Source organism: Mauremys reevesii, unplaced genomic scaffold (genome assembly GCF_016161935.1).
Source record: "Mauremys reevesii isolate NIE-2019 unplaced genomic scaffold, ASM1616193v1 Contig87, whole genome shotgun sequence".
NCBI classification, from domain to species: Eukaryota; Metazoa; Chordata; order Testudines; family Geoemydidae; genus Mauremys; species Mauremys reevesii.
Window position 1 is genome coordinate 182,522 of NW_024100903.1, and position 22,899 is coordinate 205,420.

At 48.2% G+C, this 22,899-nt stretch overlaps 1 protein-coding gene across 1 annotated transcript in view; it reads left to right on the forward strand.

Annotated features, from left to right (window-relative positions):
* LOC120394981 (coagulation factor XIII B chain-like) overlaps nt 1–22,899 on the forward strand; it is a 45,839-nt gene that overhangs the window by 3,123 nt on the left and 19,817 nt on the right. The window contains exons 2-4 of the mRNA XM_039519159.1: nt 6,923–7,099; nt 11,275–11,457; nt 11,590–11,802. Of these exons, the coding sequence (XP_039375093.1) occupies nt 6,923–7,099; nt 11,275–11,457; nt 11,590–11,802 (573 nt within the window). The remainder of the gene's footprint in view (nt 1–6,922; nt 7,100–11,274; nt 11,458–11,589; nt 11,803–22,899) is intronic.

Sequence of the window (22,899 nt, forward strand, 5' to 3'; positions counted from 1 at the left end):
AAGATAGTAACATGTTTAGAGTTTTTAAACAGGAACACAGTAGAACATAAATGCTACTTACTGTTGTGGAGGCATCTTGGAGAAGGCAACCAGTTGTTTTTTGTGCATATAACTTTGGTGTGCAGATTTTCAGGACTATATTCATGAACACACACACACATGAAATTTCATCAATTTTGTAGTAATTTTCCCCATAGTTATATATAAATTTACCACCTTCCAAATGACTGACAACACTTTCCTAAAAACAAAAAGGTTAAGTGCATCTAGGAACTGGGCATCTTTTCTAGCAACTGGGCATTTTTTTCTTTAAAGTATCCTCTGACTGTTCTTGAAGCAATTCCATTCCCAACTCATCAGCTGTTACCCAAGGACGAAAACCAGACCACACAGAAGTCAATAGGAGTTTTGCCATTGACTTCCATGGCACCAGGATTTCATCCCAAGCTCCTAAGGCTTCATGCTAAGTCATTATTCACCCACTTATCACTGACTCTGAGGGTTTGGCTACACTTGCAGCTGTACAGCGCTGGGAGCTAAAGCTGTCTTCGTACAGCTGAGTAGGGAAAGCGCTGCAGTGTGGCCACACTGACAGCTACCAGCGCTGCAGTGTGGCCACTTTTGCAGCATTTGCAGCGGTGTTGGGAGTGGTGCATTATGGGCAGCTATCCCAGAGTTCAAGTGGCAGCAACGTGCTTTTCAAAAGAGGGGGGTGGGGTGGAGTGTGACAGGGAGCGTGGGGGAGACAGAGAGAATGGATTTTTGGAGCTGACACTGTGTCAGCTCCCTGCCTTGCAAGTTCTAAGGACTTGAAGATACACAGCACCAACCTTCAATCATTTTAAAAGTTTTGACCCCTTCCCCCACCCCTCTCTCATTCACTAAATGCAAATAGTCTTCAGACCAGATAAGCAGCTGCTCCAAAACAGACCCCCCCAGTCCCTCCCCTCCAGGCTGCTTCTCTCCTCAAGCAAACACTAGCTGTGGACATTCATCCCCCTGCCTGCCTCTGCTCGAGCAACAGTAGCTGTGTTTCTTTTTAGATAAGCAACTCTGGGAGCCCCGAGTTCACAACAAAACAAAGAGAGGCATCACAATAAAACAAAGAGTGTTATCTTTACTTAAAAAGCATTATGGGAAGGTTCCGGAGGTCAGTTACAGTGTAGTAAGATTAATCACTGTTTACACTGGCACCCCAGCGCTGCAAGAGCAGCGCTGTTCTCTTTATTCCTCTCGTCGAGGCGGAGTACGGCCAGCACTGTAGCTAGCGAGATACAGCGCTGTATGTGCCTTGCCAGTGTGGATGGGGAGTAAGTTACAGCTCTGTAAAGCCACCACCAGCTCTGTAACTCTCAAGTGTAGCCAAGCCCTGACTCTAGGTCTGAAGATTTGCTACAGAGAAACACAAGTTGCTCCTTTCTGCCAAGATCCTAACCAAGAGCTAAGCATGCTGACTCCATAGCCTACCATGCCCCTTAGAGCTGGGATGCAAAGAACAAGGCTCAAGACCAAAATTCTGATCCCCTGAATATTTTTTTAACCCTTTCTCACCCACCTGCATGAGTCATGAGTGGCAGGAAGGTGTGATTGTGATTGAAGCGTGAGATTCTTGTGGTTTTGTGCCTCCTATCAAGACAGTCCCAGTGGGAGAGCCACCCACTCTGTGCAGAAAGGATCCTCTACTTCAGACCCCCTCCTTAGAATTCACCTCTTCTACTGTCACTTTCTTCATTATTTTAACCACCAATGTCTCTGAGTCTACTGTCCTGGTACTAGAACTGCTATCCTGTGCATTGTGATGGTCTGAATTTGACTGTAACACTTTGGAGAAGGGACCTTGTCCTTGTTTGAGCCCTGTAAAGTACTGTGCATACTCACAACTCTATTTCATTCAGACAGAATCCAGTTATAAGTATTGTTTTGACCCACTCCTCTCTTCTAAGTTTTCACAGGCAGTAGTGATTCCTGACAGCAACTTTATAATTAATCTAAGGGGGATTTTCAGGTAGTTTTTTAAATGTAGAAAAAAAACCTTTTCAAACATCCAGGCCTCAAAAAATGAGTCTTTTTCTAAAAGCAGAAGTAAGAAAAAAAACATATTTCTGCCATTTCTAGCTGTAAGACAGAATAGTTCATATGCTCAAAATTCCATACAGTGCCAATTATTGTACAGCCCCATGCCTAGTATAAGCAATTATAATTTCAGTTTTGAAATTAGAAAGTTATGATTGTCTGTGTAACCATTAGCCAGGCCACCCTAAATGCTGAAGTGCTCACTGGTTAAACTGTTCATCACTGAGGGCACAAAGCTATAAGTGCGAATCTCTTAGTATTTATCATTTTAACTACTACAGCATTGAACCGCATTCCAACCTGCTAAGAGTGTGGGGAGGCAGCGAGGTGGGGTGTTGAATTAGGGGAGTCTGGAGCAGGCCAGGCAGAGGGAGAGAGGATGTGTGCTCAGTGCAGCTCCCAGCTCCAGTGTGGAGATACATTTTGTTGGCTGGTGGACCTGGTAAAGTCTCATGGAGGAAAGCAGGACCACTCTTCCTGCAGACTTTCAGCACCCTCAAAGGAGGTGATTTGTGATTAACAGTGGAAGAGCTAGTGTAGATTTGGCATGATGGTATCGCAGGAGAAGGGCTGACTTGGGACTGGACTCAGACCTAGAATTAGGACATATACTGAGGTAGCTGAGGTGCAAGGCTGCAGAAGGAGGGGAGCAAGAACTGGCATGGGTCTGGGATCAGGCTGTGATGAGTGGTGATGGAAACAGGGCTGGAGACTCTCTGAAGGGCCAGGGAACAGGGCTGGCCAGACTGTAATACATTTATAGGTGCTCCATGAAACACTCTGAGTAGCAGACTGAGAAAACTTGGGTGTAGGTCACAGGTTTCTCCAACTGGAAATCAAAGCTTTCCACTTCATGTAGTAAGGCTCTAGCTTTATGAAAACTAGCCTGAGAAAGCTCTTTGGCTCTTTCTGTCTCCCCAATTAGTATCCATCCCAGAAGCAATCTTCCAGGTACCCAGCCTATATACATTATTTATGTGTGTGTTTCAAGATGTTGATAGAGAATACGTGACCTTGAAGGGTGAGGTTGTGTGGGAATTGTGGGAGCAAGACTTCCTTTGCTTTAGATTATAACATTTTCAACATCACACAACTCTCTGGTGGTCTTTTGTGACCTCTCTTGGAGGTCACAACCCTCTGGCTGAGAAACACTGGTCTAATGGATAGGACACAGGTATGGGAATCAGGAGACCTGGGTTTTACTCCTGACTCTGCCACTGACTTGTTGTGTGAACTTTGGAAGTCAGTTCACCTTTCTGTGAGACTTTTTTTCCTCCCCTTACAATGGAATATTCCCAAGCACTAAAGAGCCTCTACTCCTGTTAAGAAGATTTCTCAGCCTACCATACCCCTTCCCATGGGTCTCTACCCACGCAGGTTATGATTGATCATTCTAAACCTACCAGACCTGAGCTCCTCTCCGCAACTCTTACTCTCAGAGAATATCAAGTCCAACCTCATCCCCATCCCTTTGTTTCAGGGATGGAAATGCTGGTTGAGGGTCCAGCACTGGGGAGGAAGGAAAAGGAGAGAAAAAAACCCAACCCCTCTCCAAATCCCTCAACCTGTGTACGTAAGGTCTGTCCCCAGCCCTGGTTCCTTCTAATTCTGCTGCTCCAGGTATGAGGAGGAGTCTTTTTAAAGAGATGCTCATGCTCCTGGATGACAACTTTGGCAGGGAAGTGTAGGTACCAGAATAGAGCAGTGTTGTAACACCCTGCCCTTCCCCCACCCTACCCCAGTCCTTGTTCCTGCCAATGCTGCTGCTGCTTTATGTAATTATTAGTATATATAGCACACTAAGACATTTAAGAAATTAAGGCAAATATACATTTACTTACTAAGGCATTTTGGCATTGGATCCCAGCCCTCTTTAGATTCCACCTGTCCTTGCTTTTAGACATGTAACCATCAAGATATCTGTAGTACATTGATACACCTAACCGTGCTGGAAAGGCTCATTCTTTGTAGTATTCATAATAGTTAATGCTCCATTTTCTAGATATGGGTAGCCACAGGGTCTCACTTCAAAAGAAAAGTTTAAAACATATAATATTCCAAAGTACATGCAAGAAATATTCCATTTGATAAATTCTGAATACTCACTCATCAGTTCTCACTTCAGCTTTAGTACTTTATTATTTGAATGTATGTTCCCTTCTTCTGTATGTAACCCTTCTGCCCCTCTGAGTTGGCAGCAACAAGGGCCGGGTTCAGTATCCAGGGGTTCCGTTTCAATAACACAATGCAAAACCGGCTCGAGCCCCCACCCAGTGACCTGGGACAATTACATACCACCCCCCCGGGCGCCTCTAGGAGGCAATACTTCCCTACTCGCAAGCACAGAGTCCGAGTGTAGCAAAATCCTTTTAATAAAGGAGGGGAACAATGCGGCATCTCGTTGGAGAGACACCACAAACAGGACTATACACAAACCATAAGCAAAAAACCCACCTCCAAGTACATTTGGCACTGTCCTTTCCCCCTTAGGGTCTTAAGTCCAATCACCCCAAAGTCCAACAACCCAAAAGTCTCTGTCTCTGGTCAGTGCCACCCCAGAGTTCAAAAGTTTATCTGCAGAGTTTTACCCCCCCAGCCTGGGTGGAAATGGGGGGGGGCGCACACAGAGTGTTAAGGGGCACCTTACGTGGGCCAGGGCCGACTGCTCCGCCTCTCCGTGGAGTTCTGCTGCAGCCTTCACCACAACTGGCTCCACTCCTCCAGCTGTGCCGCTCCTCCAGCCGACCTGTGAACCGCTTCAGCCGTCCCCACAAACCGCTCCACACTGCTCACTGGGCTGCTCCAACGTGCTGCAGACTGCTCTGCTCTGCCAGCTGCTTAGCGATAAAGCTTCGGGCTCCCCCACTAGTTAACACAGCACTCAGTGATCTCAGCTCAGTAAGCTTAGCTCTTTTAGTGATTTCAGCTCTTAGTGGTTTCAGCTTGTAGTAGGGGATCCCCAGTGCCAGTGCAACATTGGCCCAATGTGAATTCAGGTCAGCAGCCTCTAGATGGAGTCCTAAAGGATTCAAAATTAGCTCTGCTCTTTAACAGTGGAGAGAGGAGGATGTGCAATTGGTCTTCCGGGCCCATCCCATTAGGTACACACACCAGTCCCCAGCCTCTCTCAATTTACTGGGTTTTGGAACCCATGTCCCTTGTCTAGCAAGTACTATTTAATATAGGTTGAGTCATTTCTGTCATAAAGCAATCTCATAGTTCCTCATTCACATAATTAGGGTGACAGCACTTTTTTTCCTTCCTGCCCCAATAACAAAGAAATTGGGGATCCCAGCTGTCAAAATAACCATCCCATGCTGCCGTGGGCTATTGCAATGCAAATCCTTGCCACTCCTTGAAATTCTTTCCACACTCCCCATAATTCACCACCAGATGTCAGGGTAGAGCTCATCCTGACTATGCTTACATGTAGGGTGGAGAAAAGGGACCATTGGAAGAAACCCAAGATACCTAAGGCAACAATAGTGAGTAGAAAGAGTTCTGAAACTCTAGTGCTTTACATAAAATTTATGTCCTTATGATTTAAATAAAATCAGACACTGGCAGTAAGTTCTATTATTTATGATGCTGACACCTTCCCAAACAATAGATTGTGACTTGTCAAAGTAAGAAGAAACAATTAAAGAAAGATCCAGACATAATCCTAGGATCCCTCAGTGACGTACATTTCCCCATATGAACCTCAAACTTTGTCCCATACATGAGCACAATGCTCATCTGATGGCCAGGAAGAAAGGACCAGTGTGGCAAAGGTAGAGAGTTCTTCAACCATTACATACTCATGGAAACACTTTGGTAAAGGAGCCCATCCATCTTTAAGGCACTGTGTAATCCACCCTACAGAAGAAAGGACAGCATGTATCAATTTAGTTGGTAAACAAGGACCAGACCATCAAGTGGGATAAAAGAGGGGTCAATATTGGAGCCCACATTATATAATGCAGTGAGACCTCCATATTTATTGTTGTATGCTGCTTTCCACCCCAGCCCTGTTATACATATGAGACCCAATTCATCTCCTGCTCATCTACTTTTGACTGTAACCCAACATTAACTCCATTGGTTATATTTGTAATCCACAATCCATTTTTTTCTCCTACATTACAAGGACGTTTATGGAAGAATTGCAAAGGGGCTTTTACCCATTTCAGAGAATACTGTTGTGGGTCTGAACAAAGATCTTCTTTGGAGCAGGACCATGCAGCATATTAATAACTTCTTCATGGTCTCAATTTTCTGGCTCTTTTCATGCTCCTCATCATAGTTGCCTGTCTCTAGACCTCCTCTTTCTGCTATATATATATATATATTTGCTGTATAGTGATCAGTTCCAGATGTTGGTTTTAGTCTATAAAACCATACATGGTGTGACACATGGGCGGCTCCTTCTGTCCTTATATACCATTGTGACAATTCAGATCAGCTGAGGCACTGCTGCAGACAGTCCCTTGAAGTGCACTCTTGGGGACTGGAGGCAGGACATTCTTGCATATGGAGGGTCCACAACTGTTGTGCTCGTTCCCTGTGGTGATGAGTCAGTTCTGTGTTGCTGATGTTCAGTGCATGGTGCAAGGCTCATTAGTGCAGCCAAACTTTAGTCTAATGTAAAGCATCTCTCTCCTCTTTTCTGTCAGGTTATTGCAGTGACTGAGCGTTGTGTGTGTTTGTGCAGTAGTGTTCCCAGGTACCATGTTAATAGATGAATTATAAAATATTAAAATAAATGAATTGTGAAAGCCACCTGTAAGGTGTTCATTAGTAAGCCAAATGATATTAGAACATTTCCCTACATCAAACAACAACAATAATGTCTGTGCATCTATTGCAGCTCCAGCATGTGAAGAGCCGCCTGCCATTGATTTTGCGGGTATTGTTAGTGATGACAAACTGGAGTATAGGAAAGGTGACAAAGTGCAATACAAGTGCAATCCTGGATACAGCCTGATGGGAACTGAATGGATCACATGCAGTGGGAAAACCTGGACACCTGCACCACAGTGTTTGGGTAAGGGGAACTGCTTCTTTGTTCTTTCCCACAGGCTGGTTCTTTAGTAAAGATGGACCCAGATCAAGCCTATGAATTCAAACGCTCCTCAACTATGGGGGACAGGGAAAGTGGTATCAGAATTCAGAGCTGATTCATGTCTCCGATGGACCACACTTGATCCTTGGATCCAGCTATCTCGTTTATGGCTCAAGCCATATCTGGTCCCTAGGAGTTTCCATTAATGAGATCTCTGCAGATCACCAAATAGTTTCAAATATGAAGTTTGAATTAGGTGGTTCTCTTTTATAATAAGACAACAGAACATCTAAATTTATTTATTTATATTACAGAAGAGAGAATTTTCTCCATTTTATCAAATTCCAAGATTTTTGTTGTTAACCCTAAATGCGAGCAATGACACAGGACCTGACTACTGGAGGCATGGTGTAAAAATATCCATAACAAAGAATATGGAGATGAAACACCATTGTATCATCATAAGAAAGAGAAGAGAGCTGCAACATTAGGAGAAATTGGCAAATAATATCAATCAAGATCCTTATTTCAGTGACCTCAAAGGAGTTGATGGGCCCCCTAAGGCTGTACCTTGGAGAGGGGTATAGAGGGGTGCATCTCTCCATTTATCATGGCCTGCTTCACTGCTAAAAGTCCTCCCCTGAAAGCAAGGAAAAAGCCACTGAGTGAGGGGGATGTTCTAAAAGGATATGCCTAGATAAACCTGGGGATGTGCACTATATACATACTACAGCTACAGTGTGTAAAGAAGTGAAATATTCAACATACCTGCAAAGGTCCAATGCACTATTGTTTATTTTTTACATATGCATTATTGTAATAGGCATGGAAGTGATTAAAATTCCAAAATTCTATTAGAAAGTTAATGAATTCTATATTAGTTGTTGCAATTAGAGACAGGGTGTGGGTTGATTTTCTTTTAATGTAGTTTACTAAACAAATTAGCTGATATCCTGCTAGTTTAGCACTGTAATATTCAGGACACTGAACGTATGCGATATTTTTACTTACACTGTGTTATATCCTTGGGGACAGCCGGTTTAGGAAGAAATCACTTGAGGCCAGAGAGCAGACAGCTAACAAAACTACCATTTTATTTACAGACACAGAGCTCACTCAGCCGGCCGAAGCTGGCTGAGCTATCTCCTAATAATCTAACTCAGTTGCCATAGGAACAAAAACCATGACAACCAACTACACAACATATTGTATAAGGGGGAGTCTTATTAAAAGCAAAGTATCCTAGAACTACTTGCTATTGAACAGGGGCTTCTCATCCTTTTAGGGGATATTCTAAGATTATACTGCTTGTTAGGACCTCAGATAATTGAAATCCTGGCTACTTGACTTAGACAAAGTTATATACAAACCAGATGGATGTGTATCTGGGTTATTCTTTGAGCGATTGCTCATGTGTATTCCACAATAGGTGTGCGTGCTCGCCATGTGCACCAGTGCTGGAAGTTTTTCCCCTAGCAGTACCCATAGTGGGAAGCGCCCCCCACAACCCCTGGAGTGGCGCCTGCTTGGTTCAGTATAAGGAGTTGTGCATGGGCGCCGACTTATATGGGCTCCTGGGGCTTTAGCCCCAGGAATATTCTGAACAGGGCTCTGCTCCAGCAATATTTGGAGCTAGGTTTCTCCCCTGCTGTGCGCTGCCGGCAGCCCAGAGCCATGTAAATCCCAGCCGGGGCAGGGAATCAGAGGGCTCTGGGCTGCCTGCCTCGGCGGGGAGCCCAGAGCACTCTGATACCTGGCCGCGGCTGGGATTTAAAGGCTCTGGGCTGCCCGCGCGTGGCGGAGCCCAGAGCCTCTGATTCCCAGCCGCGGCTGGGATTTAAAAGGCTCTGGGCTCCCCGCGGTTGCAGGCAGCCCAGAGCCCTCTGATTCCCGGCCGCAGCTGGGATTTAAAAGGCGCTGGGCTGCCCGCCGCAGCAGGCAGCCCAGAGCCCTCTGATTCCCACCCACGGCTGGGATTTAAAGGGCTCTGGGCTCCCCGCGGTTGCAGGCAGCCCAGAGTCCTTTAAATCCCAGCCGCGGCTGAGATTTAAAGGGCTCTGGGCTCCCTGCCGCAGCGGGAAGCCCAGAGCCCTCTGATTCCCACCCACGGCTGGGATTTAAAAGGCTCTGGGCTCCCCGCGGTTGCAGGCAGCCCAGAGCCCTCTGATTCCCGGCCGCAGCTGGGATTTAAAAGGCGCTGGGCTGCCCGCCGCAGCAGGCAGCCCAGAGCCCTCTGATTCCTTAGCACCGTGTAGTCTCACAAAACAGCAACTGGAGACCAAAAATCTGCTTCTGTCCAATAGGCGAAGACATGCACAATTGATTCAGAGTGAGCACACACTGGAATTTATGTGCAGTGAAGGATATATCCTCACAATCCCTTCAGTCAGGAAGTGTGTTAATGGGCACATGGACTTGCCTTCATGTATCTCTGGTAAATCTGCACTATATTTTGATAATTCAGTTTCTCAGTTTTATTTTGAAGGACATAAATCCACACCATGTAGAGGTCAAACATAGGAATTTATTACACACAGCGCTGGCGGAGTGTCATCTTGCTTGTTAGGCTCAGAGACACTGTCAATCAATTGATTACAATAGAATATGTAGATTTTCCATGGACGGGGGAAAATGATAGGGTAGGCAGTTCCACACCCCGGGATAGGTTTTGCAGCAAGACAAGATAGCACATTAACCAATGGTTAAAAGGTTACATAATGTCTCCGCCCATGGTTTCAAGTTAGCAAGTTAACATTTAATTAATACTTTGATGAAATGTTATTAGTATAAAATATATATGTTGAATTCTGATTTGGGGTCCATAAGAATGGAGCAACTCCTTTGATTGTCCAACAGGTACATTCCTAGGGGTTAAAGCACAGAAACAGTGAAAGTATATGGCAATAAAGATTGTCCCCTTCATATCTTAAGGCAGGCATTGGTCCCTGGGAAGGGAGGTGAAAAGATGCCATATCTTATACTAACGTGCCAATTTTCATAAATTCAAGGTTAGATCTGTGGGAAGACCGTTCCCTACAGAAGAGACTGACACAATAAGAACAGAGATCCTTTGTTCTATTTGCAACTTTGCATACGAAACAATGATTTAGTTCTTAGCTCCAACGCCTGGCAATTTGCTGACCAGGCCTATTTTAGCAAAACCAGATTATCTGTTTACCCCAGCTTTCTCTTAGCTAATCACTATTTGCTAGGCCTCTGTAGGCATCACTTACATGATGGTATTATGTATTTTCCACAGGGCTCCTGCCTCATTCAGGGTGAATTAATTGCTGTTCAGAGGGCCAGCACAAGGTAGGGCATAAATGGTGTATAGACCTTGTGCTGCTCTTCTGTGCAGTGATGAATTTCTCCTTCAGTAAGCAGATTAGATGGTAAATGAGAAGGTTTTTTGACAGCATCCCCTGCCATTTGCCCACTTATCCATCTCCCTGGATCTGCTTCTAACAACTGAAAACACTGTGCAGCTTCACATTTAGTATCACTTGTTTGGGATGGCCTTCCTCCTGCCTTTGGCATTTGTGAGTAATGTGGCCAATAAGACAATGGGCTGTACGTAGAAAGATGAGGATGAAAAGTAATACTGAATAGTTATCTCATTCAGTGAGCACTGGCCAGCCTGTGCACTGAATGAGGCAGAGGTCCTGCAGGAAAAATAGGGTGTGATCAGGTGACTAAAGACTTCAGTGTAATCCATATGCATATTTTGAATGCTTCACTTTGCAATCTTAATAATCTTTTAACATAGATTTTGATGGTGTTTTGTATGTAATACAAATATGTATAATTGAGAGTGTGAAAGAGAAAGGTACATACAAAATACAAGATATACAATTAAATACATTGCTTGTATCTGAATTAAGTGAATAAAACCCAAGAAATTCAGAGCCCCATCCTCAGCTGGTGTAAACTGACATAGCCCCATTGTGTTCAGGTGAAGTAACACTAATCTACACCAGCTGAGGATGAGGCCCGTAGTATTTTGGTCATTGTGCCTACCTTAGCCACATGAGGTTTTTAGAAGTGGTTTCCCTGACATTGGACAAGGAGCCATTTTACACGTGCAGTATGAAAGCCAAAAAATTACATCATAACCATTTTTGCATAAGATTATTATAATTGTCATTTTTTCCCTTTAGAAACAGGAAAAAACTGTAGCCGTCCACCTACTATTGAGAATGGAGACATAACTACTTTCTTGGAAAAAGGATACACATCTGGCTCCTTTGTAGAATTCAAATGCCAACTATTTTATGCAATGGAAGGACAGAACAGATCTTTTTGTGACAATGGGAATTGGACAAAAGCACCACTTTGTTTAGGTAAAAAAAAATACTGCTTTCTTAGGCTTTGAGGTTTATGTAGAAATTCACTGAATCAGACTCATCACTTGTGTAAACACAAGTGCTTACTTGGGGGGTTACCAAGACAACCACACCTTTTTCTTGTTTTAGAGCCATGTGCTATCTCAGTGGAAGAAATGGAAAACCAGAAGGTAGAGCTGAATGGGAGACCAAATGAGAATATATCGCAACGGGTGTACCTAAAACGTGGTGATTTTCTTGAGCTTCGCTGCAAACCAGGATATGAACTTGCCACTAATTTATCTCAATCTACCTTTACGGTGCAATGCAATGGAAATCCAATTGTCTATCCGGAATGCAAAGGTAGGTGGAGATGGGCTCTAGTGGGTATCTCAAATATCCTGCTTTCTGTAGAGAGCACTCTGCAATGACAGGAATAAGTGAATGGGAAAGAGCTGCTTCTTTGCTCTCATCACTACAGTTCAGCGGGGAAAGCCTTCCAGACTGGACTTGTGTTAAGCTAATTACTTTTCAGGGGCTAATAGACACTGTGAGGCAGATTCTCCCTGGTCCACTCTGGCCCCTCGAGTTAATTTAATAACCAAGTGGCATTTATTTGTCATACAACAATTGTAAAAATGTAAATGAGTTACTATCTGTTACTAGGCATATCTAAGGCTATTTCAGTTGTTACTGAATCTATTCACGGAGTATTTAATGGCAGTACTCAGAGGCCTTCTCAGAAACACAGTGTTGGTAGCAGCTCTGCCCTCTTCTGATAACAGAACTGAGGTCTATAATGGGAAAACTGAGCTTGGTTTGTCGGTATTGGGTATGAAAGTGCTGGGAGTGGGAGCAGTGTACAGATGGTATGCAGTGGTGGATTAGTCACTGGGCCAATGGGGCCCATGCCCAGGGGCCCTGGACAATTGGGGGCCCTGGAAAAATGGGCACCCCTGTAGCCCGTCCCGCTCTGTCCACCCAGCGCTCCTGCCTGAGGGGGGAGCCCCCATGCCCCACCTCTGGTCCCTGGCAGGAGCACTGGGTGGGCAGAGCTGGGCAAGCCCCTGCGCCCTGACCTTGCTCCCCGGCAGGAGCACCTGGTTGGATGGGGGTGACTGCAGGTGGATGGGGGTGACTGCCCACTTGCTCTAGCCCAGGGCTCCACAAAAGGATAATCTGCCTCTGATGCTATGGTCAACTGCTGGGTGTAACAGTTTGTAACTACAGGATAACACAATGTCCTTTAAATTTCTAAGCTACCAGCCCTGAGACAGCATATTTACCAGAGCTGGACTGAAAAATGGAGAAACAATTTTGTGAAAAGTGTTGACATCTGATGGTTTTACCATTTTGCAAGGTTTGAAATAGAGCAATTTTCATTTTAATGTTTTCCCCACAAAATATATACATTTTAACTTCAGTATATTTAATGTTATTTTTTCCCATCAATCCTCCCCATTTTTTTTTTTGCATCTTACTGCAAATAAATGAATAATGTCCAGGGTTCTTCTTCGAGTGATTGCTCAGGTGTATTCCACAGTAGGTGTGTGTGTGCTCACCACGTGCACCGGTGTCGGAAGTTTTTCCCTTAGCAGTACCCATGTGGGGGGAGCAACACTGCGACCCCTGGAGTGGCGCCTCTATATTGCGCTATAAGGGGAGCTGTGTGCTCCCCCCACCCTCAGTTCCTTTTTGCTGCCAGTGAAGGTAGTCGGAACTTCTGCTCCAGCTTTGCTGCAGCCTTTCTAGTTGACCCTAGTGGTACTGTTAATTTGGTTTTGTTAATAGTTTCAGTTGTTAAAGTGGGATCGGGGCATGCCCCAGGTTTCAAGTCCTGCAAGTCTTGTCTCCGTTCTATGCCAAGAAGTGATCCGCATGCTGAGTGTCTCTGCTGCTTGGGAGAGACTCACGTGAGTGAACGCTGCAAGATCTGCAGGTCATTCAAGCCACGGACTAAGAAGGAGAGGGACATCAGGCTTCTCGCTCTCCTGATGGAATCGGTGCTGGCCCCAACTCCGGCACGCCGACCGGACTCGGGGCGCCCGGCACAGCGTCCCTCAGTGCGAAGTGAGGTCCTCTCCACTAGCTGGCACCACTTCCCTTCCAAGAAGCAGGGGAAGACATCCACGTCGCAGTCGCGCCGAGAGAAAGAGAGGGGTGAGGCTGGTCCCATGCTGGGCAGCCCTTGGTTTCCCCAAGCCCCTCCCGCCCCAGGCCCAAGGTCTCTGGCTCGTGTTGAGTGGAGCAGCCTGGTACCGTCCGCGTGTGCCTCTCCTGCCGTCAGGATGCCGTCGACACCAGAGGCCCTGCAGGCCACACGAGACATCATGAGCTTACCGGTACATGGGGTGCCTCAATGATAAGGTTAACTGTAAAGAAATAAGAAGTGATGGAATGGATAAGACATAGTCTGTCTGGGCAAAAATCACATTGGGAAAGAAAGCTACTAGAGCCTCCCCTGAGATAGTGCTTGGGGTGTGCTACAGACCGCCAGGATCTGATTTGGATATGGATAGAGACCTCTTTAATGTTTTTAATGAAGTAAACACTCATGGGAATTGTGTGATTATGGGAGACTTTAACTTCCCAGATATAGACTGGAGGACAAGTGCTAGTAATAATGATAGGGCTCAGATTTTTCTGGATGTGATAGCTGATGGATTTCTTCATGAAGTAGTTGAAGAACCAACAAGAGGGGATGCCATTTTAGATTTGGTTTTGGTGAGTAGTGAGGACCTCATAGAAAAAATTGTTGTAGGGGACAACCTTGGTTTGAGTGATCATGAGCTAATTCAGTTCAAACTAGATGGAAGGATAAACAAAAATAGATCTGGGACTAGGGTTTTGATTTCAAAAGGGCTAACTTTAAAGAATTAAGGAAAATAGTTAGGGAAGTGGATTGGACTGAAGAACTTGTGGATCTAAAGGCGGAGTAGGCCTGGAATTACTTCAAGTCAAAGCTGCAGAAACTATCAGAAGCCTGCATCCCAAGAAAGGGGAAAAAATCATAGGCAGGAGTTGTAGACCAAGCTGGATGAGCAAGCATCTCAAAGAGGTGATTAAGAAAAGCAGAAAGCCTACAAGGAGTGGAAGATGGGAGGGATTAGCAAGTAAAGCTACCTTATTGAGGTCAGAACATGTAGGGATAAAGTGAGAAAGGCCAAAAGCCATGTAGAGATGGACCTTGCAAAGGGAATTAAAACTAATAGTAAAAGGTTCTATAGCCATATAAATAAGAAGAAAACAAAGAAAGAAGAAGTGGGACTGCTAAACACTGAGGATGGAATGGAGGTTAAGGATAATCTAGGCATGGCCCATCTAAACAAATACTTTGCCTCAGTCTTTAATGAGGCTAATGAGGCGCTTAGGGACAATGGTAGGATGACAAATGTGAATGAGGATATGGAGGTAGATATCACCACATGCGAGTAGAAGCCAAACTCGAACAGCTTACTGGGACTAAATCGGAGGGCCCAGATAATCTTCATCCAAGAATATTAAAGGAACTGGCACATGAAATTGCAAGCCCATTAGCAAGAATTTTTAATGAATCGGTAAACTCAGGGGTTGTACCGTATGACTGGAGAATTGCTAACATAGTTCCTGTTTTTAAGAAAGGGAAAAAAAGTGATCCAAGTAACTAGGCCTGTTAGTTTGACATCTGTAGTATGTAAAGTCTTGGAAAAAATGTTGAAGGAGAAAGTAGTTAAGGACATTGAGGTCAATGGTAATTGGGACAAAATACAACATGGTTTAACAAAAGGTAGATCATGCCAAACCAACCTGATCTCCTTCTTTGAGAAGGTAACAGATTTTTTAGACAAAGAAAATGCAGTGGATCTAATTTACCTTGATTTCAGTAAGGCATTTGATACGGTTCCACATGAGGAATTATTAGTTAAATTGGAAAAGATGGGGATCAATATGAAAATTGAAAGGTGGATAAGGAACTGGTTAAAGGGGAGACTACAACGGGTCGTACTGAAAGGTAAACTGTCAGGCTGGAAGGAGGTTACTAGTGGAGTTCCTCAGGGATCAGTTTTGGGACCAATCTTATTTAATCTTTTTAGTACTGACCTTGGGACAAAAAGTAGGAATGTGCTAATAAAGTTTGTGGATGACACAAAGCTGGGAGGTATTGCTAACACAGAGAAGGACCGGGATATCCTATAGGAAGATCTGGATGACCTTGTAAACTGGAGTAATAGTAATAGGATGAAATTTAATAGTGAAAAGTGCAAGGTCATGCATTTAGGGATTAATAACAAGAATTTTAGTTATAAATTGGGGATACATCAGTTGGAAGTAACAGAGGAGGAGAAGGACCTCGGAGTATTGGTTGATCACAGGATGACTATGAGCCGCCAATGTGATATGGCTGTTAAAAAAGCTAATGTGGTTTTAGGATGCATCAGGCTAGGTATTTCCAGCAAAGATAAGGAGGTGTTAGTACCGTTATACAAGGCACTGGTGAGACCCCATCTGGAATACTGTGTGCAGTTCTGGTCTCCCATGTTTAAGAAGGATGAATTCAAACTGGAACAGGTTCAGAGAAGGGCTACTAGGATGATCCAAGGAATGGAAAATCTATTTTATCAAAGGGCTTGGCTTGTTTAGCCTAACCAAAAGAAGGCTGAGGGGAGATATGATTGCTCTTTATAAATATATCAGAGGGATAAATATTAGGGAGGGAGAGGAATTATTTAAGCTTAGTACCAATGTGGACACAAGAACAAATGAGTATAAACTGGACACTAGGACGTTTATACTTGAAATTAGACCAAGGTTTCTAACCATTAGAGGAGTGAAGTTCTGGAACAGCCTTCCAAGGGGAGTAGTGGGGGCAAAAGACATATCTGGCTTTAAGACTAAGCTTGATAAGTTTATGGAGGGAATGGTATGATGGGATAGCCTAATTTTGGCAATTAATTTGGCAATTGATCTTTGATTATCAGCAGGTAAGTATGCCCGTGGTCTGTGATGGGATGTTAGATGGGGTGGGATCTGAGTTACTACAGAGAATTCTTTCCTGGGTGCTGGCTGGTGAGTCTTGCCCACATGCTCAGGGTTTAACTGATTGCCATATTTGGGGTCGGGAAGGAATTTTCCTCCAGGGCAGATTGGCAGAGGCCCTGGAGGTTTTTCTCCTTCCTCTACAGCATGGGGCACGGGTCACTTGCTGGAGGATTCTCTGCAGCTTGAGGTCTTCAATCCACAATTTGAGGACTTCAATAACTCAGACATAGGTTAGGGGTTTGTTACAGGAGTGGATGGGTGAGATTCTGTGGTCTGCATTGTGCAGGAGGTCAGACTAGATGATCATAATGGTCCCTTCTGACCTTAAATTCTATGAGTCCCGCGACAAGCCACCGCTGGGTGCTCATCAGGCATCCCCGGAACAGCACAGCCCTCACTCTGAGACCCTCTCCTTGCCTCATTTGGTGTGGTCATCTCACAGCTTGCGTCAACCATCCACACCTGTCAGGCCAACAGGCTCGCCACCAGAACGGTTGTCTCGAAGCCCCTCCATGCCACGTAGTGATGGGCACAGGCACTGAGACAGGCGCCGTAGATGCTCCTCTTCACGTTGCAGCTACTGCAGCTGGTCCCGCCATCATTGACGTCGATGCTCACGTTCCAGTTCCTGCTCGGCCGGACGTTGCATGTGGGGCTCCCCTCACCATTCACTGGCACCAGATCGCCATAGCTCCAGACGGCGGGTCGAGTACCAGAGCAGCAAGTCTGCAGGGTACTTCTCCTCGACGTCGAGGTCCTGATCCCGTGGAAGGCACCGTAGCAGCCACCATCGTTCTCGCTACTCCTATGGGACCGTGGCTAGACGGTGACCTCAGCATCGGCAACCAACCGCCCAACTCTGGGTTGTGCAGCTCAGCCGGAACAGCTGCTGCCACAAGGCTCCCAACTTGATCAGTGGTAAGGGGCACTGTGGCAGGGACAGTGGTGTCAATGGGCACTGTGGCCACAGATGCCCGCCCAGACGGGATTCCGTTCGGTGGTTGGGAATCCCAGGCTATGTCGGCTTTCCCTTCCCAACAGAGGGACGGGTCAGCAGGCCCTGGGTCGGCGGCTCCGTGCCCGGACTGTGACCTGGGACTTGACCCCCAGGTACTGCCCGAGGCCCTTGGCTCCATGCCGGCCCTTTTCCCGGTACCGGACGACACGATAGCGGCACCACAGCCCACTATTCCACAGGAAGATTTCAAGGTGAATCAAGACCTCCTGAAAAGAGTGGCATCCAACCTCCAACTCCAAGCTGAGGAGATGGAAGGTCCATCTGACTCGCTTTTAAGGTGCTGTCATCCTCAGCACTGGGCTGCCTGGCCCTATCCTTGCACCAGGGCGTGGCCAACATCTCTAATACCTTGTGGCAGACTCTTGCTTCCTTGGCTCCATGGGCGCCGACTTATATGGGCTCCTGGGGCAATATTCACAGACAGGGGCTCTGCTCCAGCAATATTTGGAGCTAGGTTTCTCCCCTGCTGTGCGCTGCCGGCAGCCCAGAGCCTTTTAAATCCCAGCCGGGCAGGAATCAGAGGGCTCTGGGCTGCCTGCCACGTGGGAGCCCAGAGCCCTCTGATTCCCAGCCACGGCTGGGATTTAAAAGGCTCTGGGCTCCCGCGATTGCAGGCAGCCCAGAGTCCTTTAATTCCCAGCCGCGGCTGAGATTTAAAGGGCTCTGGGCTCCCGCCGCAGCGGAAGCCCAGAGCCCTCTGATTCCCGGCTGCGGCTGGGATTTAAAGGCTCTGGGCTCCCGCGGTTGCAGGCAGCCCAGAGTCCTTTAATTCCCAGCCGGCTGAGATTTAAAGGGCTCTGGGCTCCCCGCCGCAGCGGGAAGCCCAGAGCCCTCTGATTCCCGGCTGCGGCTGGGATTTAAAAGGCTCTGCGCTCCCCGCGGTTGCAGGCAGCCCAGAGCCCTCTGATTCCCGGCCGCGGCTGGGATTTAAATGGCTCTGGGCTGCCCGCCGCGGCGGGGAGCCCAGAGCCCTCTGATTCCCGGCCGCGGCTGGGATTTAAAAGGCTCTGGGCTCCCCGCGGTTGCAGGCAGCCCAGAGCTCTTTAAATCCCAGCCGCGGCTGAGATTTAAAGGGCTCTGGGCTCCCCGCCGCAGCGGGAAGCCCAGAGCCCTCTGATTCCCGGCTGCGGCTGGGATTTAAAAGGCTCTGGGCTCCCCGCAGTTGCAGGCAGCCCAGAGCCCTTTAAATCCCTGCCGCGGCTGAGTTTTTAAGGGCTGCGGGCTCCCCGCGGTTGCAGGCAGCCCTGATCCCCTTAAATCCCAGCCGCGGCTGAGATTTAAAGGGCTCTGGGCTCCCCGCCGCAGCGGGCAGCGCAGAGCCCTCTGATTCCCGGCCGCGGCTGGGATTTAAAAGGCTCTGGGCTCCCCGCGGTTGCAGGCAGACCAGAGCCCTTTAAATCCCAGCCGCAGCTGGTATTTAAAAGGCTCTGCGCTCTCCCCTGTTGCAGGCAGCCCAGAGCCCTTTAAATCCCAGCCGCGCTGAGATTTAAAGGGCTGCCCGCCGCAGCGGGAAGCCCAGAGCCCTCTGATTCCCGGCTGCGGCTGGGATTTAAAAGGCTCTGCGCTCCCCGCGGTTGCAGGCAGCCCAGAGCCCTCTGATTCCCGGCCGCGGCTGGGATTTAAAAGGCTCTGGGCTGCCCGCCGCGGCGGGGAGCCCAGAGCCCTCTGATTCCCGGCCAGGGCTGGGATTTAAAAGGCTCTGGGCTCCCCGCGGGTGCAGGCAGCCCAGAGCTCTTTAAATCCCAGCCACGGCTGAGATTTAAAGGGCTCTGGGCTCCCCGCCGCAGCGGGAAGCCCAGAGCCCTCTGATTCCCGGCCCGGCCGGGATTTAAAAGGCTCTGGGATCCCCGCGGCTGCCGGCAGCCCAGAGCCCTTTGAATCCCAGCCTCCTTTCGCTGATTGCCCCCTCCCCAGACCTCTGCCCCAACTGCCCCCCAGAACCTCCACCCCCTATCTAAGCCCCACTGGTCCTTGTTCCCGATTACCCCTCCCGAGACCCCTGCCCCTAACTGCCCCTTGGGACCTCAGCCCCTATCTAAGCCTCCCTTCTCCTTGTCCCCAACTGCCCCGTCCTGAGACCCCACCCAACTTACCCCCAGGACCGCACCCCCTACCTGTCCCCTGATAAACCTCTTAGACTCCCATGCCTATCCAATTGCTGCCTGTCCCCTGACTGCCCCTTCGAACCTCTGCCCCATCCAACTCCCCCTGCTCCTTGTCCCTTGACTGCCCCCCGGAACTCCCTACCTCTTCTCCAACCCCCAAACCGCTTACTGTGCCACTCAGACCAGCGTGTCTGGCTCCGTGCAGCTCCAGACAGTTGCTGCCATGCTCCCCCATGGAGCCCACAGCCCTCTCCCACCCCCAGCACCTGCCTTCCAGATTTGAACACCTCAAAATTCAGGAGTGCTCAAGCTCGGTTTGGGCAGCTTTACTTCATTTCTCCCAAATCAGTTTCCTGCAAGGTGCCAACTGAAGGTGTTGGAGAACAGAGAGATCAGGTGGCCTCCTAATGCCTGGAAAAGAGACAAAGGCCGGAGGAGGGAGTGTCAGTGCCTGTGCGGACTTCTGGGAAGTGCACGGTGTGGAAGGGAATGCTGTGATGCTTTGGAACATCTCCATACAAAGCCAGTCAGGACTCTGGGGGAGCCTCCTCTCGGAGCATACTGTCTCCAGGGCAAGAAGCTTACACCTTCCTGGGTCTGACCTCGGAGCATTCAGCATGCCCTTCCACGTCATGCACTTTCCAAAGTGAGTCTGCCCAGGCTGGTCCTGGGGCAACCAGAGGTCGCTGCACCCCAACTCCGCAGTCAGATGTGACTCTCAGCCAGACAGTAAAACAGAAGGTTTATTAGATGACGGGAATACAGTTTAAACAGAGCTTGTTGGTACAGAAAACAGAACCCCTCTGTCAGGTCCATCTTGGGGGGTGGGGAGCCCAGAACCAAGTTCTGGGTCTCTCCCAATTTCCCCAGCCAGCTCCAAACTGACACTCCCTTCTCTGGCCTCTGTGTCTCTTCTGGACAAGGAGGCCACCTGATCTCTTTGTCCCCAACACCTTCAGTTGGCATCTTGCAGGGGAAACTGAGGCACCCACACAGTATTCAGAGAAAATATTAAGAACATTCCCACTTCATCACAACAGATGCAACAAAATATAATACTGTATATTGAAGTAGGCAAGTGCTGCTTCTGACTTTCCACTTTTAATTGACCCTTGTAATCTTGTGGCACTGACGCGTTGTAGCTTCATTTTATATCGGCTTACAGGGCGGGAGCGGGGGGGCACCACCATTTTGGGCCCCACCAAAAATTATACAAACCTGCCGCCTATGGAGTTGTGTGCTCCACTCCCCTCAGTTCCTTTTGCTGCCAGTGAAGGTGCGCCGGAACTGCTCTGCTCCAGCTTTGCTATAGCTTGTCCCCAGAACTGTTCATTCATTCAACGTTACTACCTGTAGTTAGTTAGCTGTTTAGTTAGTTTAGGTAGTCAGTGAGCCCGCCCCGGGGTCTTGCAGGTATTCTATGCCAAGGAGTGACCCGCATGCAGACTGTTTGCGCTGCTCGAGAAACCCATATCAGTGAAAGGTGCAATATTTGCAAGTCGTTTAAGCCTTGGACCAAAAGAGAAAGGGACATTAGGCCATCCTAATGGAATCGGCGCTGACCCCAACCCCGGCATGCTGCTCCGAACCAATACCCGGCACCACAGCATCGGTACGCAGTGATCCTCTGGTACCATCGACCAATCAGCCCCACTCCCCATCCACAGGGTATTCCAAGAGGGCCAAGAAGACTACCTCTTTGCAGTGGCACTGTGGGAAATCTGGGACAGAGGACAGAAGGTGGGTGGGCTCCTAGGACTAGGAGTGATAGAGGCGGTGCCTGAGGAGTTCATGGGCAAGGGGTATTACATCTGTTATTTCCTTATCCCAAAGGCCCAAGAGGGGCTCAGGCCCGTCCTGGACCTCTGAGGCCTGAACCAGTACATCGTGTAGCTCAAGTTCCGCATGGTCGCCCTGGCCTCCATCATACCCTACCTGGATCCTGGGGACTGGTACTCTGCCCTCAAGCTACAGGACGGGTACTTCCACATCCACATATTCAAGGGGCACAGATGCTTCCTCCTTTTCGTGGTGGGACAGAATCATTACCAGTTCATGGTCCTCCCATTTGGTCTGTCCACTGCCCCCAGGGTGTTTACAAAATGCCTGTTGGTGGTAGCGGTTTACCTCAGATGGTGGGGGGTCCAGATATTCCCCTATCTGGATGATTGGCTTGTCAAGGGCACCTCCCGGTCGCTGGTGAGGGATCACGTGGTGGTCCTCCTGTCCACATGTACTGCCTTGGGCCTGTTGGTAAACAACACCAAGTCCACGTTAGTCCCAGTCTTACGCACAGAGTTTATTGGGGTGCTCCTGGACGCAGAATCAGCCAGGGCCTCTCTCATGTCGGCATGCACCTATGTGGTCTGTCACACCAGATTCAGGATGAGGCCCCTCCAGCTCTGGTTGGCCTCGAAGTTTTCCCAGGCCACGGACAGGATGGACAAGGTCCTCACCATGCTGGACTCTGTGATCGCCTCCCTACGGTGGTGGTCTGCCCCAAACAACAAGCCCCTGTTCAGGGGTCCTGTTCAGGGACCAGGGCCCCGTTGGAGCTGTTGTCCAATGCGTCGGACCTGGATTGGGGGGACCATGTGGGGAATTTTCAGACCCAAGGTCTGTGGTCAGCTCAAGACCTGATCCTACAAATAAATGTCAAGGAGCTCAGGGCTGCGCGGCTGGCATGTATGACCTTCCACTCGCACCTAGAGGGCAAGGTAGTCAGAGTCCTCACGGACAACATGGCCTTGATGTTCTATATCAACAGGCAAGGCAGAGCTCAATCCTCTGCCCTCTGCTGCAAAGCCCTCAGGCTGTGGGACTTCTGTATAGCCCATGCATCCACCTGAAGGCCTTCCACCTACTGGGTGCCCAGAACAAGAGCGCGGATCACTTGAGCAGGGACTTTTCTTTGCCACACGAGTGGTCCCTCCACCCGGAGATGGCCCACCGGCTCTTCCGAAGGTGGGGAACTCCCCAGGTGGACCTATTCGTGACTCGGCAGAATGGGCGTTGCCCCCGGTTCTGCTCCAAGGGGAGCCTGGGGAGGGGCACTATCTCTGATGCCTTTTTCCTGTCTTGGTCAGACTGGCTTCTCTACGCGTTTCCCTCATTCCCACTAATCATCAGGGTCCTGGAGAAGATAAAGTCAGACAAGGCCCGGGTCCTCCTGATTGCCCTGGTGTGGCCCAGGCAGCATTGTTACAGGACCCTCACAGGCCTGGCGATAGTTCCACCGTGGCCGTTGCCGCTCCACCTGGATCTGCTCTCTCAGGACCAGGGCCGCCTCCTCCATCCCAACCTAGCGTCTCTTCACCT